Consider the following 19,913-nt stretch of genomic DNA (forward strand, 5'->3'; position numbering starts at 1 on the left):
ACGATGTGACGTCGAATTCAAGATGGCGGGTCCCCGAGCCACGATGAAATTTTGGAAGCCGGGTAAGTTGGTCTATATTAGTGTAGTTGACATCGTTTGGATTATATACGGGTCCAAATTCAATAGCGTATAAACAACTTTACGTGCCAGTCAGCCTTTGCGGGCTTTTAAGCGTCAAATTTGGAAACTGCGCGATATAACTGCAGCCAGTTCTGCGGGAAGTCGCCTTTCGAATGAAAGCAGTGGGGCGCAAAGTATAAGAGGGAGTTTTGTATGTCGTTGTTGTTTATATGTCACGCATTGCGTTGCAAGCATTCGGTTAACGTCAAGCCGCTGTGCGTCTTTCGTGTGCGCAGGGTCCGAAGCGCCTGGGATCTCCGAGGAACGTGAACTCAACACCGAGATCACTGGCTCCACTGTCGTCTTCAACCCTTTTATTTCCCTTTCCATAGAAAAGCAGAGACAGAAGCTCCCCGTTTTCAAGGTGGCCCCAACACCTTCCGACGTGTCTCCCATCTGCCATCTCACGCCAATTGTTTCTCATGGGGCCAAATGTTTGTCTTTCCAGCACAGAAACAACATCCTGTACTTGGTGGAACGCTTTCAGACGGTCATCGTAGTTGGGGAAACCGGATGCGGGAAGACCACACAGATCCCCCAGGTTGGTGCAACATTTCCACACAGTAGCGGTGATTGGAAACAATGCCTTACTTGACATTTAGGCCACGCTTGAATAAATGCACACGTTGTACTTTGAGGCCAAAAAAAAGTGTCTAGTAGATTTTTCAGGTATCTTGCGTATTGATTGTTCTGTTGACTTTTTACTCTACTCCCTACATTTGAAAACAGATAGCTGTACTTTCTACTCATTTTTTTTTTTTTTTTTGGGGGGGGGTCAAAATAGTTACTTTTTTCAACCTTTATGGATGACGACAATGTGAAAGTAAAAAGACCTATTTGTTCAAGGATTTAGGTTGTCCATTCTCTATATATTAAGGCGATAGAAGAATTTCTCACTCTAGGAACAAAATGCGGTGTAAAAATGTATAAAATACAATGTCTAAAATTAGAAAGACAAAATTGGCTATGTACACAATGCTGTAGTTCTGTATTGCACATGCAAAACTATTTAGTGTGTCGAGATTTTTATTTTTTTTCATTGTGCCAAGTTATCAAAATAGATACAGTTTACAATAAATGTATTTTTTGTTTTTGTACCCAAGTACATTTCAGAGTCTGTACTTTTTTTTTTTTTTTTTTAAAACTTTTTCTTAACTATAAGAGTTGAATCCAAGTATCGGTACTTCTGCTTGAGTACAGAGTGTGAGTACTTTTTCCACCTGAGCTTTGCGGCGATGACCTTAACTTGACCTCTCCTCCGCGCCGTGGCCTGGTTTGTGTCGCGTCAGCTCTGCTGCAACCCAGTCTGCCCCGCTCATTGTGCAGCTATCGTTTTCAATTGATCTCCCCTCAGTACCTGCTGGAGGCCGGCTGGGCGGCAGAGGGGAGGGTGATTGGCGTGACGCAGCCTCGACGTGTGGCTGCTATCTCTGTAAGAGCTCTGCGGAAGTCCTGCAATAGCCTTTTTCTCATTTCACTCAAGGAAAATCAGTTTGACACTCAAGGACACGGCCGCTTCAAGAACTTTTTCCACTTCCTTGATGCCAGGTGGCCGGCCGTGTTGCGGAGGAGAGAGGCGCCCGGTTAGGGCATGAGGTGGGCTACACCATTCGATTTGATGACTGCTCTGACCCTCAAGCTACAAGGATCAAGGTATTCATAAACATATGGTAATCTTTTTATTTTTCATATAGGGCCCAGTCGATTACTTTGATGTGGGTAAATGACAAAAAAATCAGCAATTTTTTCTGCTGATATTTGATGTTTTTTACAAATTAATTAAAATATATATATTTTTTTAACACATTAACACGTTACAACATAAGACAAAGATAATGGCCTTCAAACCAAACAAGTTTTCGGTAGGTTTCAGCGTTTGTGTGACTGTGGACACGCATTTCTTGATGGGAAACTGTTTTCAGGTTACTTTCTCAAGACGAATAAGAAAAAGATTGGCTCCTATTCCAGTTCATGTTTTGCCAGTAACTTTCACTCATTACATTGCCTAATATGGCATACATTAATGGCCTAAATCGTTTGCATGTTTTTGTGCTTGAAAATTCCGCTCCGTGGTATTGTTAGTATTGTAAAACAGTAAAATGGTCTCCCTGTAATTCAAAACCTAAGGGACCAAAAAAAAAAAAAAAAAAAAAAAAAATTTTGTATTCATTGTAATTAAAAAAAAAATAAATTAACTAGACGATTAATCGGTTAGCGGAATTTTATTCTGCCAAATATCGAAATCGACATCGACCTAAAAAAAAAAAATCCATATCTGTCTGACCCTAATATACAGTATACTGTCCATAACCCGCGCATTCATCTATTTTGTGTCACTCTGCCCGTGTGCTTCAGTTCCTTACAGATGGAATATTAGTCCGGGAGATGATGGCTGATCCCCTGTTGAAAAAATACAGGTATAGAGCCATTCAGCTGTAAAGCTCATCTCGCTTAATGGCTGCTGGCAGCTCTGATGTTTTCTGCTTTGCAGTGTGTTGATGCTGGATGAAGCGCATGAGAGAACCCTGTACACGGACATCGCCATCGGTCTGCTAAAGAAGGTATCACAGCTTCGCAATTTCAGTCTCGGGCGCCTAACTTATTTTCAACGTGGGGCACATTATAGTTACGGTTGTCCTGGGCGCGGGGGGGGATTTTAATCACTTTTCCGACTGTACTTTGGTTTTCAGTTCATAGTTTGGTTCATGTTGGGTACAGTAAGGGAACAAAATGCAAAACTGCTTATTTTTTTCTGTCAACAGGGATGGATTTAATGTAAAATGAGACAGCAACATCTTTTCTTTTTGGGAAAGTGCGACATCAATCGTTGTTTTTAGGAAATGACAACTGCAGACAAGTCTAACAGTATCAGTTCAAAGAGTCTGAATGATTATGCTTTAAAAACACAAATAATAGCGTTTGTTATTGCGTTGGCTCCATCTGAAGAGCCTGGAAGAGGCTGTTCATATTCCGTTATGGCTAGCCGTGATGTCCGCTAGCAAGAACCTGAGCTGCACTGTGTTTGTTTACAGACTAGGCTTGTGGCTATAGCGGGGAGGCAGTTACATTTCTTGTCTTCGACCTAATATTTTCCACGTTGGAACCCTAATAATCACCCCATTATATAACATAAATGTCCCTGCATTATGGTTTTGAAAAAGCTTTCGCAGCTCGCTGGCCTTGAGTTTATGTGGAATCTTTTTCTCCTATTTCACTTTGACGAGCCTTCTAGCAAATAATCTCCCCCCCCCCCCCCCCCATCAGATCCAGAAGAAACGTCAAGACCTGCGGCTGATTGTGGCCTCTGCCACTCTGGATGCCAAGGTACCTGCGTCATTGAAATGAAGAGATATGCTGAAGTGGCGAAAAAAAATGCAAGTCCTTGTCGGGTTAGATTGCGGTGTACTGACAAACACGATAGAGTGAGTGCAGCGTTCAATGTCATCTGAAATGTCAGTCTAGTCAACACATGCACATTACTCCGTCCTATTGGGTTGGTAGAGTGGGTTGTGGGTTGAATCCCCCGCTTCTGTTTCACCATGTGTGGTTGCTAGTGAGTCCCGCAGTTATCCTGGTGCTGTGTTATCAGTGTGCGAATGAGCTGTTACTTTCCTATCGTGACTTTTTAATGAATCCTTGTGTGGCTGGATGAATAAAGTGAAAGTGCTCAGTGCTGGACAAGTGAAACATGGTACAAAGTGACAAAAATAGTTTTTCTGATCAAATATTTCAATGATATCTAATCAAATGGAACATTGAAATGACATTGTGGTGGTGCTAATATAATTTCAAAACTCGAGTCTTGTTGTGGATGCCAGGAATGAATAAGGGTTGAAATCTAATATTTGCAAGTGTTACATCACCTGATACGCATATTCATATAAATTCCCTATGTAAAAAAACAATGTGATAAGAAACAGTATATTTCCTGCAGATCTCCGTTGATCAAATGACTACAAAATTGTGCGAGCAACCAGTGAACCCTGCTACCTCAGGACTTGTTAGATTATTTATAAAAGGATGAGGTTTTTATTTATTTATTTTTTTAACACAGTAGAATGGTCAATAGCACCTGTTAAATCACAGACTATAATAAATCTAATGATATATCCTTAAATTTCCACCACCTCTAATGTAAAGTAATCGAGCTGTCCTTGATTCAGTCTATGCGGATTATGTCACTCACAATCTCCCCCCCCCCCCCACCCCCATGAGGTCAAACAAGAAGTTCTTTTGTCTTGCCAACGATACAATTCCTCTTCCCGAAAGAAATTCCATGAGTTCTTCAACCTGAACGAATCTGGAGATCCCAACAAGGACACGTGTGGCATCCTAACTGTGGAGGGCCGCAGCTTCCCGGTTGATATTTTCTACACTGTCAGGTAATGAAGCAGGCAGTGTACAACCTTCAGATTTGACTCTTTCCACTGAAGTCTCTCTGCTCTGTCCTCAGCCCTGTACCCGACTATTTGAAGGCCGCAGTGGAGACTGTGATGAAGATACACGAGACAGAAGATGCTGGAGATGTTCTGGTGTTCCTTACCGGGCAGGTTTGAGGCTTCTGTTCTTGATTCCAGTTACATTGGTGCCCCGATTTGTCTCGGATAATTAATTTTTTTGGGGGGAGAATGACAATTCTCATTGACGGGCTAACAGACAGAGCATATAACAATACTCAGAGGCAACTAGTGAAGTTTTGCAAGTTGAAAGATTCTAAATACACTGGTGCTTTAGATTCTTTGTCCTCTGCAGCGAGCAACTATTATTATTGCATCTAAGTCTTCTGTGTTTCGTTATCAAATCTACGTCTATGTCTAAAGAGTCCTTGGGCACTGAACCCCATTCATAAGCGCCCATGGATGTGTGAGCCTCTATAAAGCGCTTTGGGCCCCTTGATTGTGTAGTTAAAGCGCTATTTAAATCTAATCCAATCCATTTACTGTACTGCCCCCTGGTGGTAAGACAAGGCGCAACTGTACAACTATTTACTTGGCTTCCAGAATGTGTAATTTGTGCTCATTCTCTTGATAAAACCTTTTGTCATGGTCCTGCTATGGAAATGTTCCCCCAGGAAGAAGTGGAGAAGGTGGTGTCCCTTTTACAGGAACAGGCCAGGTCCATGTCACGACAAGGGATGAAGAAACACCTGAGAATTTTGCCAATGTATTCCGGTTTACCTTACGCCGAGCAGATGAAGGTCTTTGAGCGGGTGCCCGTCACAGTTCGCAAAGTAAATATGCTGCAAAAGCCGACATTTTTTGTTACCACTGCATTTGTGCAATTTTGGATGGTTGGCACGATTATTTTTTAGGCAAAAACTACCCAATTGATTTCTGTGGCGCATGGCCAAACGAGAAATTATGACTGGTAATTTTGGCTGTGGATCCAGTTAAAAGTCTGCATCAAGGAGTTAATTTTTTTTTCTCGAGTGCAGTGGTGTTCTCAAACTTTGTATACCAAGTACCACCTAAAAAAAATACTTCATACACATAACAAACACCCTCCATCAAACAACCCAAATATGAAATCGACAGAATTCTTAATAATGATCTAAAAAAAAATTATTGTAATGACAATTTCTACCATTCTAGATTATGTAAGATTATCAACACTGGTTATAGTTGGTCTAATTGTAGTAGTAGTATAATAATGAATGGCTTCTGCAAAATGTCCTGCTTCTTTCAGGTGGTGGTGGCCACTAACATAGCTGAGACATCCATCACCATCAATGGTATGGTTTTTGTCATCGACTGTGCTTTTGTCAAACTCCGTGCGTATAACCCCAGCACTGCCATTGAGTCACTGGTGGTGACTCCCATCTCCAAGGCTTCAGCAAGCCAGCGAGCAGGGAGAGCCGGCCGGAACCGACCGGGGAAATGCTTCAGACTCTACACAGGTGTGTGTGTGTGTGTGTGTGTGTGCGCGCGCGCGACTTTACAGGAAAATAACTATTATACGACGTGCACCTGTTAACGTTTCTTTTCATCAGAGGAGGACTTTGAGAAACTGCCTCAGTCTACTGTGCCAGAGATGCAGCGCACCAACTTGGCCCCAGTTATCTTGCAACTCAAAGCTTTAGGCATTGACAATGTTCTGCGCTTCAGCTTCCTTTCGGTGAGTAGATCACTTCGCATCCACATACGGCGCTCCGACGAGACGAGGAATCGTTTGAGTTCAAACGTGAATTAAATGCTAATGCTCGTGTATTATTATTATTATTTTTTTCAAATTTAAAGTGCTTAAATACAGTGGTGCTTTGAGATATGAGTGAGTTTTCAAGATACGAGTGGTTGCTCGGCCAATTTTCTTTGTCTTGCGTTACGAGTTAGCATTTCTGTGTGCGCTTCAGACACCCCACCGCTAGATGGCGGCGGCAAACTGAACAACATCCGGCCACCATCATGTCTCATTGATTTCAGTGCTTGGACGTTTCCGGGAGTGGTGCTAATGCACCATTAAGCTGGTTTGCCAACCACTAATAAACACAATAGAAGGAGGACAATACATTAGGTACCATCGTGCTTTGTTTTGTGCTTGTGTTTTCCGTGTTGGGGTTAGCAAATGATTTTACGGTCTTTTTTTTTTTTTTTTTTTTTTTTTTTTAATAATATTGAGTGCAATTTTTCTTATTAAAAAATATTTTTTGTTTTTAGTCTGGAACGTATTAATTGCATTTCCATTCATTTGACTGGAGAAAGAGGATTTGAGATAAAAGTGTTGTGACTGCACCAAATTGAACTTTTATCTCAAGGCCCCACTGTTACTGGACAGCAGTTTCGCATTTTTTTTGTGATTCCATAATTCGGATAAACAAGCTTTCCCGCGCTCATTCCCACTTACGGGAAACTTGGAGTCTCCCATTAAGCTAACCTAAAATGCACACAGAATTATAATATATAATTTAAATTGTATAAACGCACGCGGATGTTCTTTCCTTTGCTAATTGTGAAGTACAGTTTTATTTGTTAGTAGCCTAATACGATGTCTTTTAAGGTAATAAGTTAAATCATCAGTAAGGTATAAATATGTCACTTGCAACTGTTGCAAGGTGCTGGAAATGCTTAAAAAGTATATCTTGAAAGTGGTTGACCTTTTTAAATTGTGGAATTTATGATATCCTTTTTTTTTTTTTTTTTTTTTTTTTTTAAAAACGCATTCCACAGCCTCCTCCAGCCCAGAGTATGGTTCAGGCTCTTGAGCTTCTTTACGCTCTGGGAGGTAAGAACCGAAAGTGCACTCGGGAGCTGCGTGGCTTGTGTTTACCGGATGTTTAATTGTAAATTGGCAATTGGCACTTTTTTGTTTGCAGGCCTGGACAATTACGGACGTTTGACCGATCCCATGGGCGTGCGCATGGCGGAATTCCCACTTAGTCCCATGTTTGCCAAGATGCTCCTGGAGTCGGGAAACTTTGGCTGCTCCAAAGAGATTGTCACCATTGCGGCGATGATGCAGATTCAGAATATCTTCGTTGTACCTCCCAATCAGAAGAAAGCAGCTGTGAGGATAATAACAACAGTGCCATTTGTTAAAGTGACAAAGCAATTTCAGCAATCTACGCTTTTCTGACACCTCAACCTGCAGGCACGTCAGCACAGGAAATTTGCCGTTGCTGAAGGAGATCACCTCACCATGCTGAATGTGTACGAAGCTTACATGAAGGTACAGTGAGCGTATATTTCCTGCAGGTCAGGAAGTTGTGAGAGTATTGTGTTTACCCCCCCCCCCCATGTTTAATCTGCAGCACCAGAAGAGCTCCAAGTGGTGTCAGGAGCATTTTCTCAATTACAAAGGTCTGCAGCGCGCCGTGACAGTACGAGAGCAGCTGCGGCGTCTCATGGCCAAGTTCAAGGTGGTGTGGACTTCCAGCGAAGGTACAGCAAGTTTATTGGAGCTACTGTATTTTGTATGCAGCATTTTCAAGCACATGTTCCCTATTTTTAATAGCTAGCTCGTCACTTGTATTGACATTATTTTCACAAAGGTGTGCCGATTCGCCCCATCATTGCCAATTGTTTGCTTTCTTGCAGGTGATCCTGATGTCATCCTGAGGTGCATTGTGTCTGGGTTTTTTGCTAATGCAGGGCGCATTCACCACTCTGGTTCCTACCGGTAAACACTGTATTTCTAATGGCCCACCGTGATACTTTGCCAAAAATCCCCTGCAAATAAATCTGAAATACGATTACGTTGTGTCAAAGAAAGCACATATGTATATATATATGTATCTCGAAAGCCTCAGTTGGGACACTCGTTAGTCGAGGTACCACTGTGCTACGTTAATAATTATCTTGTGTAAATACACTCACAAATTTACTAATGTGTGAAATCTGGTCTCATTTAGTTGGACACAGCTGTTGTTCTGTAGTTGTTTTTTTGGCAGTTGGTCTGAAAAATACTATTTATTTAAGTGAAATTGGATGATTTCTCATGGCACACCTGAATCACTGACATAGTATATGACCCAATACATATTCCCCCCCCACCCCCTCTGCCAGGACTTTACGGGATGATCGCGAGCTTCACATCCACCCCAACTCTGTACTGTATGGAGAAAAACCGCCAAAATGGTTAGGACATTTTTGTTGACTTGACAAGTGTGATGTCCTCTACCCATTTTATTATTTTCTTTTTCTACAGTTTCTTGTGAATTTACACGCATGAAGACCCCATAAATGCAAATCTTACCCAGTGAATTTGATTTCTACTGAACACATCTTACTGTACTTATTTTAAGGCAGCTTTGTTTTTCTTTCTACATTTTAAGCAAGACAAAAAGACTTGTTTTAAGTGATCTTATTTTAAAAATCTTATCAAGTCAATTCATACTAGTTCCATTGGCAGAATTATTATAATTTTTTTTTACTTCAAACAAGTGTCCCTAAAATAAGTAAACATAATCTGCCAGTGGAGCTAGTATGAATTGACTTGATAAGATTCTTAAACTTCACGAGAAATAAGATACATTCACTGGGTAAGTTTGGAGTTTTGGGAGTTTCTGTGAAGTTCCAATAGGATGCATTTCTGGTAACACTCTCCTATACTACCGCAGGGTTGTCTTCAATGAAGTGTTGCAGACAAGCAAGTACTTCATGCGAGATGTGACTGCAGTGGAGTCGTCCTGGCTGGTTGAGTTGGCCCCTCACTTCTACAAGCAGGCTAAAGTAAGTCAAGGAAGGAAAATGTCTCGCTTTCTTTCCAAAAAGCGTACCACAAGTTCTCGTGTATGATATCGTTTCGCCTGGCACCTTCCATCTTTTCGTCAAAGAATTGTACCCATCATTCAAATTCTGCCGGGGTAATCAAACATATGAGCACAACTGTGTGTTTTCTAATTTACTAAATACAAGTAGGGCTGTGAATTTCAAAATAAGAGCAAGTAAATTAAAAACGTATTTCGTGTTCAATAATTTCTTTTGGGGAAAAAACCCCAAAACAAAATACAGATAATACTTCGTTTTGATCATATGGGTAGAAGCAAAATCATGCATTGTAAAAATGCATTATACATAGAAGGGTTTTCCACAATTTTGAGGTCAACTTTGGGGGTGCGTATTATACACTGGTGCGCATTATACACGAGAAATTACGGTAGTCATATTATAAATTAGAATGAGTTGTAATTGTATCAGCTCAGGTGTGACCCTGAGCTGGATAAAGGGTTGATCCTTGATGGATAGAATTATTACATTTCTCATCAGATCAGTCTGTAATTTGTTGTGCTGATGTCATCCATTTTGCAGGCGAAACCTCAGTTGGGGGTCTGCTACTCTTGTCGTTTTCGTCATCTATTAACAGAATGACTTCTGTCTCCTTTGTCTTTCAGCACGGTTCACTTGGCAGCAAGCGATCCCGTATCCTGTAAACCTGTTCATCGTTTCGCCCTCTCAGTGTATACAAAGATGTCATATTTATTGATCATGTCCACATGCACAACTTTGATCATGCTCGACAGCATTTGATTTTTTTGGTAGAAACCTTTAAATTAGATCCGTGTGCGCGGGATTGTTGATGAATGTGAGAAGAACTCATACTTGTACATAGTCAGAGAAGGCTCAGGTCCGGGGAATGCTTGCAGTCATACCTGGTTTGAGGCTTTATTATTTTTTTAGAAGTTGTATTCTTTGATTGGTGGATGACAAATGGATGGAAAATAATGAAATGTGAGGATATTTTCCCATTTTGACCCTTGTTTTCTTTCTCAATTCATTTGTCCTCTCATAACCTAGGTGCCTTTAGGAATGTAACTGATAACTTCCCCTCCGGTTAATTTTTAGTTTATTAGTCCTGTGATGACACTGTGAAAAGACCTTCTTTACCTGTTGTGTAAACATCCTACTTGAAGTCCAGATTGTGCAGCCTTTTCACCGTTCAGTGCCAATTTCCTTCCATCAGCCTGTTTCTCATTTCATTCCTCAATGAATTGTGCAAATACACGCAAGCGTTGCACACGGAAATCTGTGAAAACCAGACAATGTGACGTGATGTGGCTGCTGACGTAGCGACTTTAAATGACATTAAATGCACTTGGATGTAGCCTAAAGCCTCAAAAGAACTAACATTTATAAATCCTTTACATTTTTTTTTAATAGCGCTTAAATCGTTCTGATCTTATCATCTCTACAGTACTATAGTTCAATAAATAGGCTTGCGACAGTGTGACTTACTATACAAATGCTTTTGTCAGGTTTCCCTCCATTTCAGCTAAAACGTCAGCAAATCGTCCATGACAAGTTTGTGATTATATTACAAGAATTGCTATTAATCCAGCGCATTCAGTAATTTAGACAGACTTAGATGAAGTTCCACTGCTGTAGATCTGTAAAACCAATCGCAGCCCACAGAAGCACAAAATACAGTAGCTAGGCAACCCGACCGTTGCATGTTTTAAATGGTCTGATGCATATTCATAAAGTTATTGCCGGCATAAACGATTATCACCTTCCATTTCTTCCTCACATCCTCGATTAAAAGCTTAACACTGCACCAGGCATCAAGTGTCAATTCTGTTGTCGGCATTTGAGTCAGTTGTGCAATCTAGCCACTGGGTGTCGCTGTTTGTCCACAAATGACATGCAAATCGCATGAAAACATTTTTAAAAAGTCAATTTATTTCAGTACTCATACATTGACTAGATTTATTAAACGCATGGGAAAATTATATTCTAGTTTTTATAGATGGTGAATTTTGGGGTTTCGTTTGCTGTAAACTATAATTATCAAGATTTTACATATTTAAAAAACAAAATCACGGAATATTTCATTCTGTGTGTAGTGCATATGGATAGTTTCACTTTTTGAATTGAACTATTTAACTAAATTAAGCTTTTGACAATTATTGTGAAGCAACGATAAGACAGACAAATAGACACGTTTGTGAATGAAACGGTTTCAATATTAAACATCTATATAAGGTAAAGAAAAGCAAGTGGTGAATAATGAACTAATCCATTTGGGTTGTAGGCCAGTCCCCGCCCATGCTTGAATTGAGAAGAATTCCTTTGTAAATCTTGTAACACTAATACATCCATGATACATTACACATGAATATAAAACACCACATTGAAGTCACTATATGCAGTTAATGTTAACATTTCTTCTGTGGAACATCCAAGTTACTAAGATCACATCATCATCATCAGCTCGACAATATTTAATTATGATATAGGCAATATTTACGATAATTGCATGATTACTTGTGTGCAGATGGTAATCATATAATCGGGGTGAAACCGTCACATTTGACAATATGGTAAGTACATAAATTCATTTTTTCCACAGCTAGGACTCACAAATTAATGTACTGTACATAGTTAAAATGCACAAGGGAAACATATATATAATATATATGCACAATCAAAACAAGTAAAACATAATCAATTTTAGTCACACGGTGGACAGTTGTAGAAAAGAATCGTGAATAAATGCTATAAAAGATAACCTAAAATAGTAAATAAAAAAAAAAAAAGAGCTCCTTTAGTGCCGGTTACATAGCGTCATGGAGAAGGTGATAAAACCGTATTCTCAAAATCTCTTTGCCTATATGGTGGGCGTGTGTGTGTGTGTCATATATTCACATATTACATACATATTTTTAAAATAAAATCGTGTTTTTCGGGCGTATTCACACTGAAGCGTGTTGAGTGAATTCCAGCAATGGCCACTAGAGGGCAGACGAAACTAAGCTAGCCTTAAAAAAAAAAAAAACTTCAGCAATTCACATCGTAACGTAGAGTCCAAAGCGTGCTGCTTTGTTTTTGGTTTAGTTTTACATATATATATATATATATATATATATATATATATATATATATATATATATATATATATATATATATATATATATATATATATATATATATTAAAAGAAAACAGGCAAGTGGTTTGCAGTCATGTTATTGCTTGAGTCTGACGTCACAAGTGTTCCCAGGAGGAATCCAAAGTTAAATGCTGGTAAAAACTCTTAATATATATATATATATATATATATATATATATATATATATATATATATAGTTTCACGCCTCGATAACCCAAAGAGTCAGAGCAAACCACTGTGTGAGTTTTTCATGGTATGGGTGAGTTAACTCCTACCGCTTGCTTGCTTGTAAAAGCTAGCTAAATGTAGCTACATGGCAATCCTACACTTGCCGCCTAGTTTATTATTTTGTGAGATTTAACAGGGAAGATTAGTTTTACAGATACCTGGAAATGTATAAACATAATATAATATAATTTTTGAATTGTGGGAGAAAATGTAAGGTTTCACCTTACATTTTCATTTTTACATTTTTTTTTAAGGTTTTTTTTTTTGTTGAATCAGAGTTTTAAACTTCACAACTATGCTAATCTTTATCCTGTTTCCCCAAGAGGCTGCTAATGAAAGCTTGCTCAACACAGAAACAGACAACATATAATAATGATGAACTTAAAAATAATTATAGAAACACAAGAGGCCAGGTTTGTATAATAAAGGTCGAGAATCGAACAGAGTTTGTAGGCGGTGGTCAGGTGATGTTATGTGGTTTAATTTGCCAGTCAAACATGCAGATTAAAAAACAAGTCAAGAATGACTGAATGATCTTAATCACCAAGAGGTTTTTGAGGGTCCACTATAAGTTTGGGCAAAATTGTCAGAGAATTGTAACACGTGCACTTAATCTATAGGAACATTTCAAAGTTGTGGATAAAACTAGGATGTGTTGTCGCTTAGTTTGTTGGTGTTTAGCAGCCTGTCATTTGATGAAAAAGGTATTACACAGTAGTGATGGCAACGGCAGTTGTTTTGGTTGTCCTGAATCACTAGAATCAGTACATAAGATTCATTCAGGGAATCGTTCAGCTCGTCATCATTCAGTTCATGTTTCAGGGCTGAGGCTTACGTTTACCCTGTGGCGCGTTCGCTTACCGAGGGACGGTGTGTTCGTTGACCATAAGAGTCGTTCGCAAGAGACTAAAATTACAGTAGGATGAACAAGAGTCCTCTTTCTTTAAATTCAATCAATCAATCAATCAATTGCAGTTAAAAGCGGCACCCCTCGTGCAACGCTGGTCAGCGCTTTCAGAGTCGGGGGTGGTTGGAAATTGGGCGGAGGTGGCAGCTTCCCAATATTATATGAATGGAAAAACCCTGTTCATAAATGTGATGGAGAATGGTTGTTTGTCTACATGTGTGTTGTTACTGACTGGTCACCAGTCCAGGGCCCACCCAAAGTTAGCCGGGCTCACCCACGACCCTCATTAGGATGGTGTAGAAAATGGATGGATGGAATGTTCTAAGTATTTGTATGATTCACACTGATTGGAATCCTTGCAATCGATATCTATTTTTAAGATAATGATTCCCTGTCTATAAACGCTGATATTCTGCAATCCCAGTAGTTTCTTTCTTTACAGAAAGAAGAGTGTTTGTTTAACTATTTGTTTCAGTAACGCTGAGCCTTGTGACTTTTGTTCGTCTCAGTGCGGAGAAACTGGATTACGCTCCACCCAAAACAAAAGTGCCAACAAGTAAGAGCAGATCCTGCGACATTTGTATTTCTTCTGCCGACCACTATTGCCTTTTCGAGTTGCGTGATCGCGTACATTTTATGACATCCGGAGGTATCAGTTATTAATGGCGTGCATGTGAGTCGGAAGAGGCAGCTGGTGAAGTGTTGGTGTGGGTGAATGTTGCTCGTCATATTTCACTTCGGCCCCAAAAATCATTGACGTGCTTCCGTCCACTTCAAAGAATGTTTAACCTGTTTTCAAGGGCCTGATGGGAAAACAAGTCATGTGTGCGATGTAATTAGCCCCTGTTCAAAGTTTGGACATGTTTTGAGAGAAAATAGCATCGTTAATATTTCTCCGCTGAGCGAATTTAAAGTTGGAAGTGTTCGCTCTCGTCGTTTGACCGCTTGGTTCTGCTTAGGAGCTCTCTTGAGAAATCAACAGTATGTTGCAATATGTCGATTGGCTTTGGTCCTACGATATGATAGAGATAGAGATTAGCAGATGTGCTGCAGGTAATTTTCCAATTGAACATAATTGGTCCCTAAATGTATTATTTATTTACTACAAATAATGTATCTTTGTTCATCGATCTATGCCACAGGTGTCCAACTCAAGGCCCAGGGGCCAAATCTGGCCCGCCAACTCATTTTATGTGGCCCGCGAAAGCAAATCATCTGTGTCAACTTTGAAAGTTGACATAGATGATTCTTGCTCAAATTCTCATATAATAAATAGTATTGATGAGCAAGCATTTTATGTTTACAGTAACTAAGTTGAACAAACTATTATCCTTGACTTCTGACTTCAAAACTAGGTATTCATCAATTTGTTGTGTGTATGTAATAGTATTATGAAGTGACTAAACAGTTACATGGTTTCACAGTCAACGGCCATCCATCCATCCATCCATTGTCTTCCGCTTATCCGAGGTCGGGTCACGGGGGCAGCAGCTTCCGCAGGGAAGCCCAGACTTCCCTCTCCCTAGCCACTTCCTCTAGCTCTTCCGAGGGGATCCCGAGGCGTTCCCAGGCAAGCCGAGAGACGTAGCCTCTCCAGCGTGTCCTGGGTCGTCCCCGGGGTTTCCTCCCGGTGGGACGTGCCCGGACCACCTCACTAGGGAGGCGGCCAGGAGGCATCCTAAACAGATGCCCGAGCCAACTATTCTGGCTCCTCTCAATGCGGAGGAGCAGTTGCTCTACTCTGAGCCCCTCCCGGATGACCGAGCTTCTCACCCTATGTCTAAGGGAGAGCTGTGGAGGAAACTCTTTTCAGCTGCTTGTATCTGGAATCTTGTTCTTTCGGTCACGACCCACAGCTCGTGACCATAGGTGAGGGTAGGAACGTAGATCAACCGGTAAATCGAGAGCTTCGCCTTTCGGCTTAGCTCCTTCTTTACCACAACGGATCGATCACTGCAGACACTGCACCGATCCGCCTGTCGATCTTCCGTTCCATTCTTCCCTCACTCGTGAAGAAGACCCCAAGATACTTCAAATCCTCCACTTGGGCCAGGATCTCATCCCCAACCTGGAGAGGGCACGTCACCCTTTTCCAACTGAGGACCATGGTCTCAGATTTGGAGGTGCTGATTTTCATCCCAGCCGCTTCACACTGCTGCGAACCGCTCCAGTGAGAGTTGGAGATCACGGGTTGATGAAGCCAACAGAACCACATCATCTGCAAAAAGCAGAAATGCAACACTGAGGCCACCAAACTGCCTTCTACGCCTTGGCTGCGCCTAGAAATTCTGTCCATAAAAGTTATGAACAGAATCGGTGACAAAGGGCAGCCTTGGCGGAGTCCAACCCTCACCGGAAACGAGTCCGACTTACTGCCGGCAATGCGGACCAAACTCTGACTCCGGTCGTGCAAGGACCGAACAGCCTGTTTCAGGTGGTTCGGTACCCCATACTCCCGAAGCACCCCCCAGAGGACTCCACGAGGGACACGGTCGAATGCCTTCTCCAAGTCCACAAAACACATAGACGTAGACTGGTTGGGCGAACTCCTATACACCCTCGAGGACCCTGCCGAGGGTGAAGAGCTGGTCCACTGTTCCACGCCCAGGACGAAAACCACACTGCTCCTCCTGAATCTGAGATTCGACTTCCGGACGGATCCTCCTCTCCAGCACCCCTGAATAGACCTTACAAGGGAGGCTGAGGAGTGTGATCACCCTGTAGTTGGAACACACCCTCCGCCTTCTTAAAAAGAAGGCCACCCCACTCTGCCAATCCAGAGGCACTGTCCCCGATGTCCACGCGATGTTCAAATCTTGCCACGCGATGGCAAATCTCATCCACCCCTGGGGCCTTGCCACCGAGGAGTTTTTTAACCACCTCAGTGACCTCAACCCCAGAGATAGGAGAGCCCGCCTCAGAGAACCCAGACTCTGCTTCCTCAAGGGAAGGCGTGTCGGTGGAATTGAGGAGGTTTTCGAAGTATTCTCCCCAACGATTCACAACGTCCCGAGTCGAGGTCAGCAGCGCCCCATCCCCACTATACACAGTGTTGACGGTGCACTGCTTCCCCCTCCTGAGACGCCGGATAGTGGATCAGAATTTCCTTGAAGCCGCCCGGAAGTCGTTCTCCATGGCCTCACCGATCTCCTTCCACGCCCGGGTTTTTGCCTCAGCGACCACCAAAGCTGCATTCCGCTTGGCCAGCTGGTACCCATCAGCTGCCTCAGGAGTCCCACAGGCCAAAAAAGGCCCGATAGGACTTCTTCTTCAGCTTGACGGCATCCCTCACCGTTGGTGTCCATCAACGGGTTCGGGGATTGCCGCAACGACAGGCACAGACTACCTCACGGGCACAGCTCCGGTTGGCTGCCTCGGCAATAGAGGCGCGGAACATGGTCCACTCGGACTCAATATCCCCCTCCTCCCCCAGGACGTGGGTGAAGTTCTGCCGGAGGTGGGAGTTTAAACTCCTTCTGACAGGGGATTCTGCCAGATGTTCCCAGCAGACTCTCACAATACGTTTGGGCCTACCACGTCGGACCGGCATCTTCCCCCACCATCGGAGCCAACTCACCACCAGGTGGTGATCAGTTGACAGCTCCGCCCCTCTCTTTACCCGAGTGCCAAAGACATGCGGCCGCAAGTCCGATGACACGACTACAAAGTCGATCATCGAACGGCAATCTAGGGTGTCTTGGTGCCACGTGCACGTGTGTTCGTTCGTCTCAATGACAGTGAGACCTGGAAGGGCGTGATTGTGTGAGTGGTGAGCATTGAAGTCCCCAGCAGAACGATGAAGTCCCCAGCGAGAGCGCTCTCCAAGGACTCCAAAAAGGGTGGGTACCCACAACTGCTGTTTGGTGCATAGGCACAAACAACAGTCAGGACCCGTCCCCCCACCCGAAGGCGGAGGGAGGCTACCCTCTCATTCACCGGGGTGAACCCCAACGTACAGGCGCCGAGCCGGGGGGCAATAAGTATACCCACACCTCCTCGGTGCCTCTCACTGTGGGAAGAGAGTCGAACCCCTCACAAGAGGACTGGTATCACAGCCCAAGCCGTGTGTGGAGGCGAGCCCGACTATATCTTCTCAACCTCACACACCAGCCCGGGCTCCTTCCCTGCCAGAGAGGTGACATTGCACGTCCCTAAAGCCAGCTTCTGTAGCCGGGGATCGGATCGCCAATTGTCCCCCCCTTCGGCCACTGCCCAGTTCACACTGCACCTGACCCCTATGGCCCCTCCCACAGACGGGGAGCCCATTGGAAGGGGGACCCATGTTACCCTTTTGGGCTGTACCCGGCCGGGCCGCATGGGTGCAGGCGCTCGCCTTTGAGCCCCACCTCCAGGCCTGGCTCCAGAGGGGGGCCCTGGTGACCCTTCTCAGGGTAAGGGAAACCTAGATCCATATATTTTGTTCTTCATAGGGGTTTTTGGAGCCGTGCTTTGTCTGGTCCCTCACCTAGGACCTGTTTGCCATGGGTGACCCTACCAGGGGCGTGAAGCCCCAGACAATTTAGCTCCTAGGATCATTGGGACACACAAACCCCTCCACCACGATAACGTGACGGCTCAAGGAGAGGCAGTCAACAACCCTCTGAGGGAAACCGTGACTACAATGTGGCCCACCTGTGACACACCTGATCTATGCCATTGACTTATATTCACAGGCAGAACATTTAAATGCGCTTCCCTTAGATGACAGAAGTTACAATGTGTAAACCTGTGTATCCAACTTTTGCGATTCACACAACAGAAGTAGTCTGGCGAGTATATCTGCTTTGGGTTCAATTAAACAGGCCCAGATCTCACATCCAGAAAGTAAATTTGGGAGTAAATTGACTATTCAGTATTCATACTTTTTGTGACATTTTTGTTGGTGGTGTGCTATGACAGTTTTATTGTGTAAAATGGGCTCCTTTGGTGAATAAAGGTTGGGAAACACTGAATTGCATGATATAAACATTGATGCAATTGCGCAGTATTCACTGATATAACAACCCTGTTTTGGAAAATTCAAATGATAAGTGAGGAAACAGGGTAAAATTCCCAATAGCTCTCTGCATATTTTCAAACAATCGAACCTTTGAGGTACTTTTTATATTTGGAAGCGATGCAATCAGTAGCCTGAGACTCGCACAGGGCTCCACGGGTGACAAATTGGAAGTGTCTCGGTCTAGTTTATAGCCCTGATCAGGTCAAACGAAAAATATTGGAGGTCTGCGTGAGGAGACAGGCCCGCCTGGTGCAGATAAATGGACTGATCATTTCTTATTGAGAAACAATTCCTAAAAGGTAGTTTACTGTGTGACTGGAGAAGCGGCAAGCTGAGAGCAGAACACGCAGCCGCTGCTCCCACCCTGACCCTTCCTCCACTGCCGGAATTAAATGGATAGAGAGAACGTGCGTTTCTGATGGCACTCCTCTGCCAGAGAGACACTCCATTTGTTATAAAGTAGGGGTTCTGATGAAGTGTAGAGAGCTCCTCTTTCTTTTTTCTCCCCCCCCCCCCCCCATCCTTCCTTTCTCAGGCACTACAAGGCCGGCCTTCAGCCTGCTTCACGTGAAATGGATGGAAGGAGCCGATTGAATTTTACACTCCCCTGGTCATGATTAATGTGTTTGGTGTGGAGCGTCTTGGGAGTTAATCGCCACTGCCGCTAGCTGGTGCTCAAATCCCTCCGTATGTGCAGTGCGAGAGCTCTGCAGAGAGATGAGTGGGTCGTGGTGGCCCACGACCCTTCGAACTTCTCTCCTGCCGTTAATAGAAAATATCTGCTCCTGCCCGCTCACTACTTCACGGTCAGTTTCTCTCCGTGCGCGGTAGCCTGTGTTACTTGTCAGGGTGGGCAGTGAATGTCAGATTATCACTTGTTAAAGGGGGAGGAGCTTAATAAAAAAGTATCCGGTCATGTTAGCCAATTTCTTATCACATTCTCGCAGTGCAGTTCGAATGTTTTACTATTGGCACTTCAGGTCATGCGTGTGCCTTAAATCTGTATTTCCCAACCTTTATTGAGCCAAAGCATATATTTTACATTTGCAAAATCTCACCACCAAACAAAAATGTCACAAAAAGCATATATGGCTGAAATAATGACAATTGTGTCTGAATTTACTGACAAATGTACTCAGTGTGAAATCTAGGCTTGTTTAGTGCAACACATCTTTTTTTCTTCGCAGGAAATTATGACTTATTCTGTCTTTTGAATGGCAACAGGTGGAAACAAAAGATTATTGTAGCGTCTGCCATCGAGTGGAAGAACATTTAAATGTTCTGCCTGTCACTATACGTCACTGGCATAGATAGATGATGTTTGTCGAATTCCAACTCCT

The 19,913-nt window shown here is 42.9% G+C and overlaps 1 protein-coding gene across 1 annotated transcript; it reads left to right on the forward strand.

Moving 5' to 3' along the window:
- Positions 1-11,106, forward strand: dhx35 (DEAH-box helicase 35). The gene is made up of 21 exons (XM_061697907.1): positions 1-62; positions 357-484; positions 569-661; positions 1,475-1,552; positions 1,669-1,773; positions 2,476-2,537; positions 2,612-2,681; positions 3,385-3,444; positions 4,390-4,502; positions 4,574-4,670; positions 5,192-5,350; positions 5,806-6,016; positions 6,110-6,234; positions 7,284-7,338; positions 7,430-7,620; positions 7,705-7,782; positions 7,865-7,994; positions 8,151-8,232; positions 8,619-8,690; positions 9,173-9,284; positions 9,947-11,106. The coding sequence occupies exons 1-21, from the start codon at positions 23-25 to the stop codon at positions 9,983-9,985; spliced, it is 2,100 nt and encodes a 699-aa protein (XP_061553891.1). The 5' UTR covers positions 1-22; the 3' UTR covers positions 9,986-11,106.
- The last annotated feature ends 8,807 nt before the right edge of the window (positions 11,107-19,913 follow it).

This window comes from Phycodurus eques, chromosome 1, assembly GCF_024500275.1.
Source record: "Phycodurus eques isolate BA_2022a chromosome 1, UOR_Pequ_1.1, whole genome shotgun sequence".
In the NCBI taxonomy this organism is placed as follows: Eukaryota; Metazoa; Chordata; class Actinopteri; order Syngnathiformes; family Syngnathidae; genus Phycodurus; species Phycodurus eques.

Bases quoted from the DNA above. Each gene is read 5' to 3' on its own strand.
- dhx35 (XM_061697907.1), top strand. From the start codon at position 23: ATGGCGGGTCCCCGAGCCACGATGAAATTTTGGAAGCCGG. The intron at 63-356 runs GTAAGTTGGTCT...TCGTGTGCGCAG, and splicing joins GATGAAATTTTGGAAGCCGG to GGTCCGAAGCGCCTGGGATC. The intron at 5,351-5,805 runs GTAAATATGCTG...TGCTTCTTTCAG, and splicing joins TGCCCGTCACAGTTCGCAAA to GTGGTGGTGGCCACTAACAT.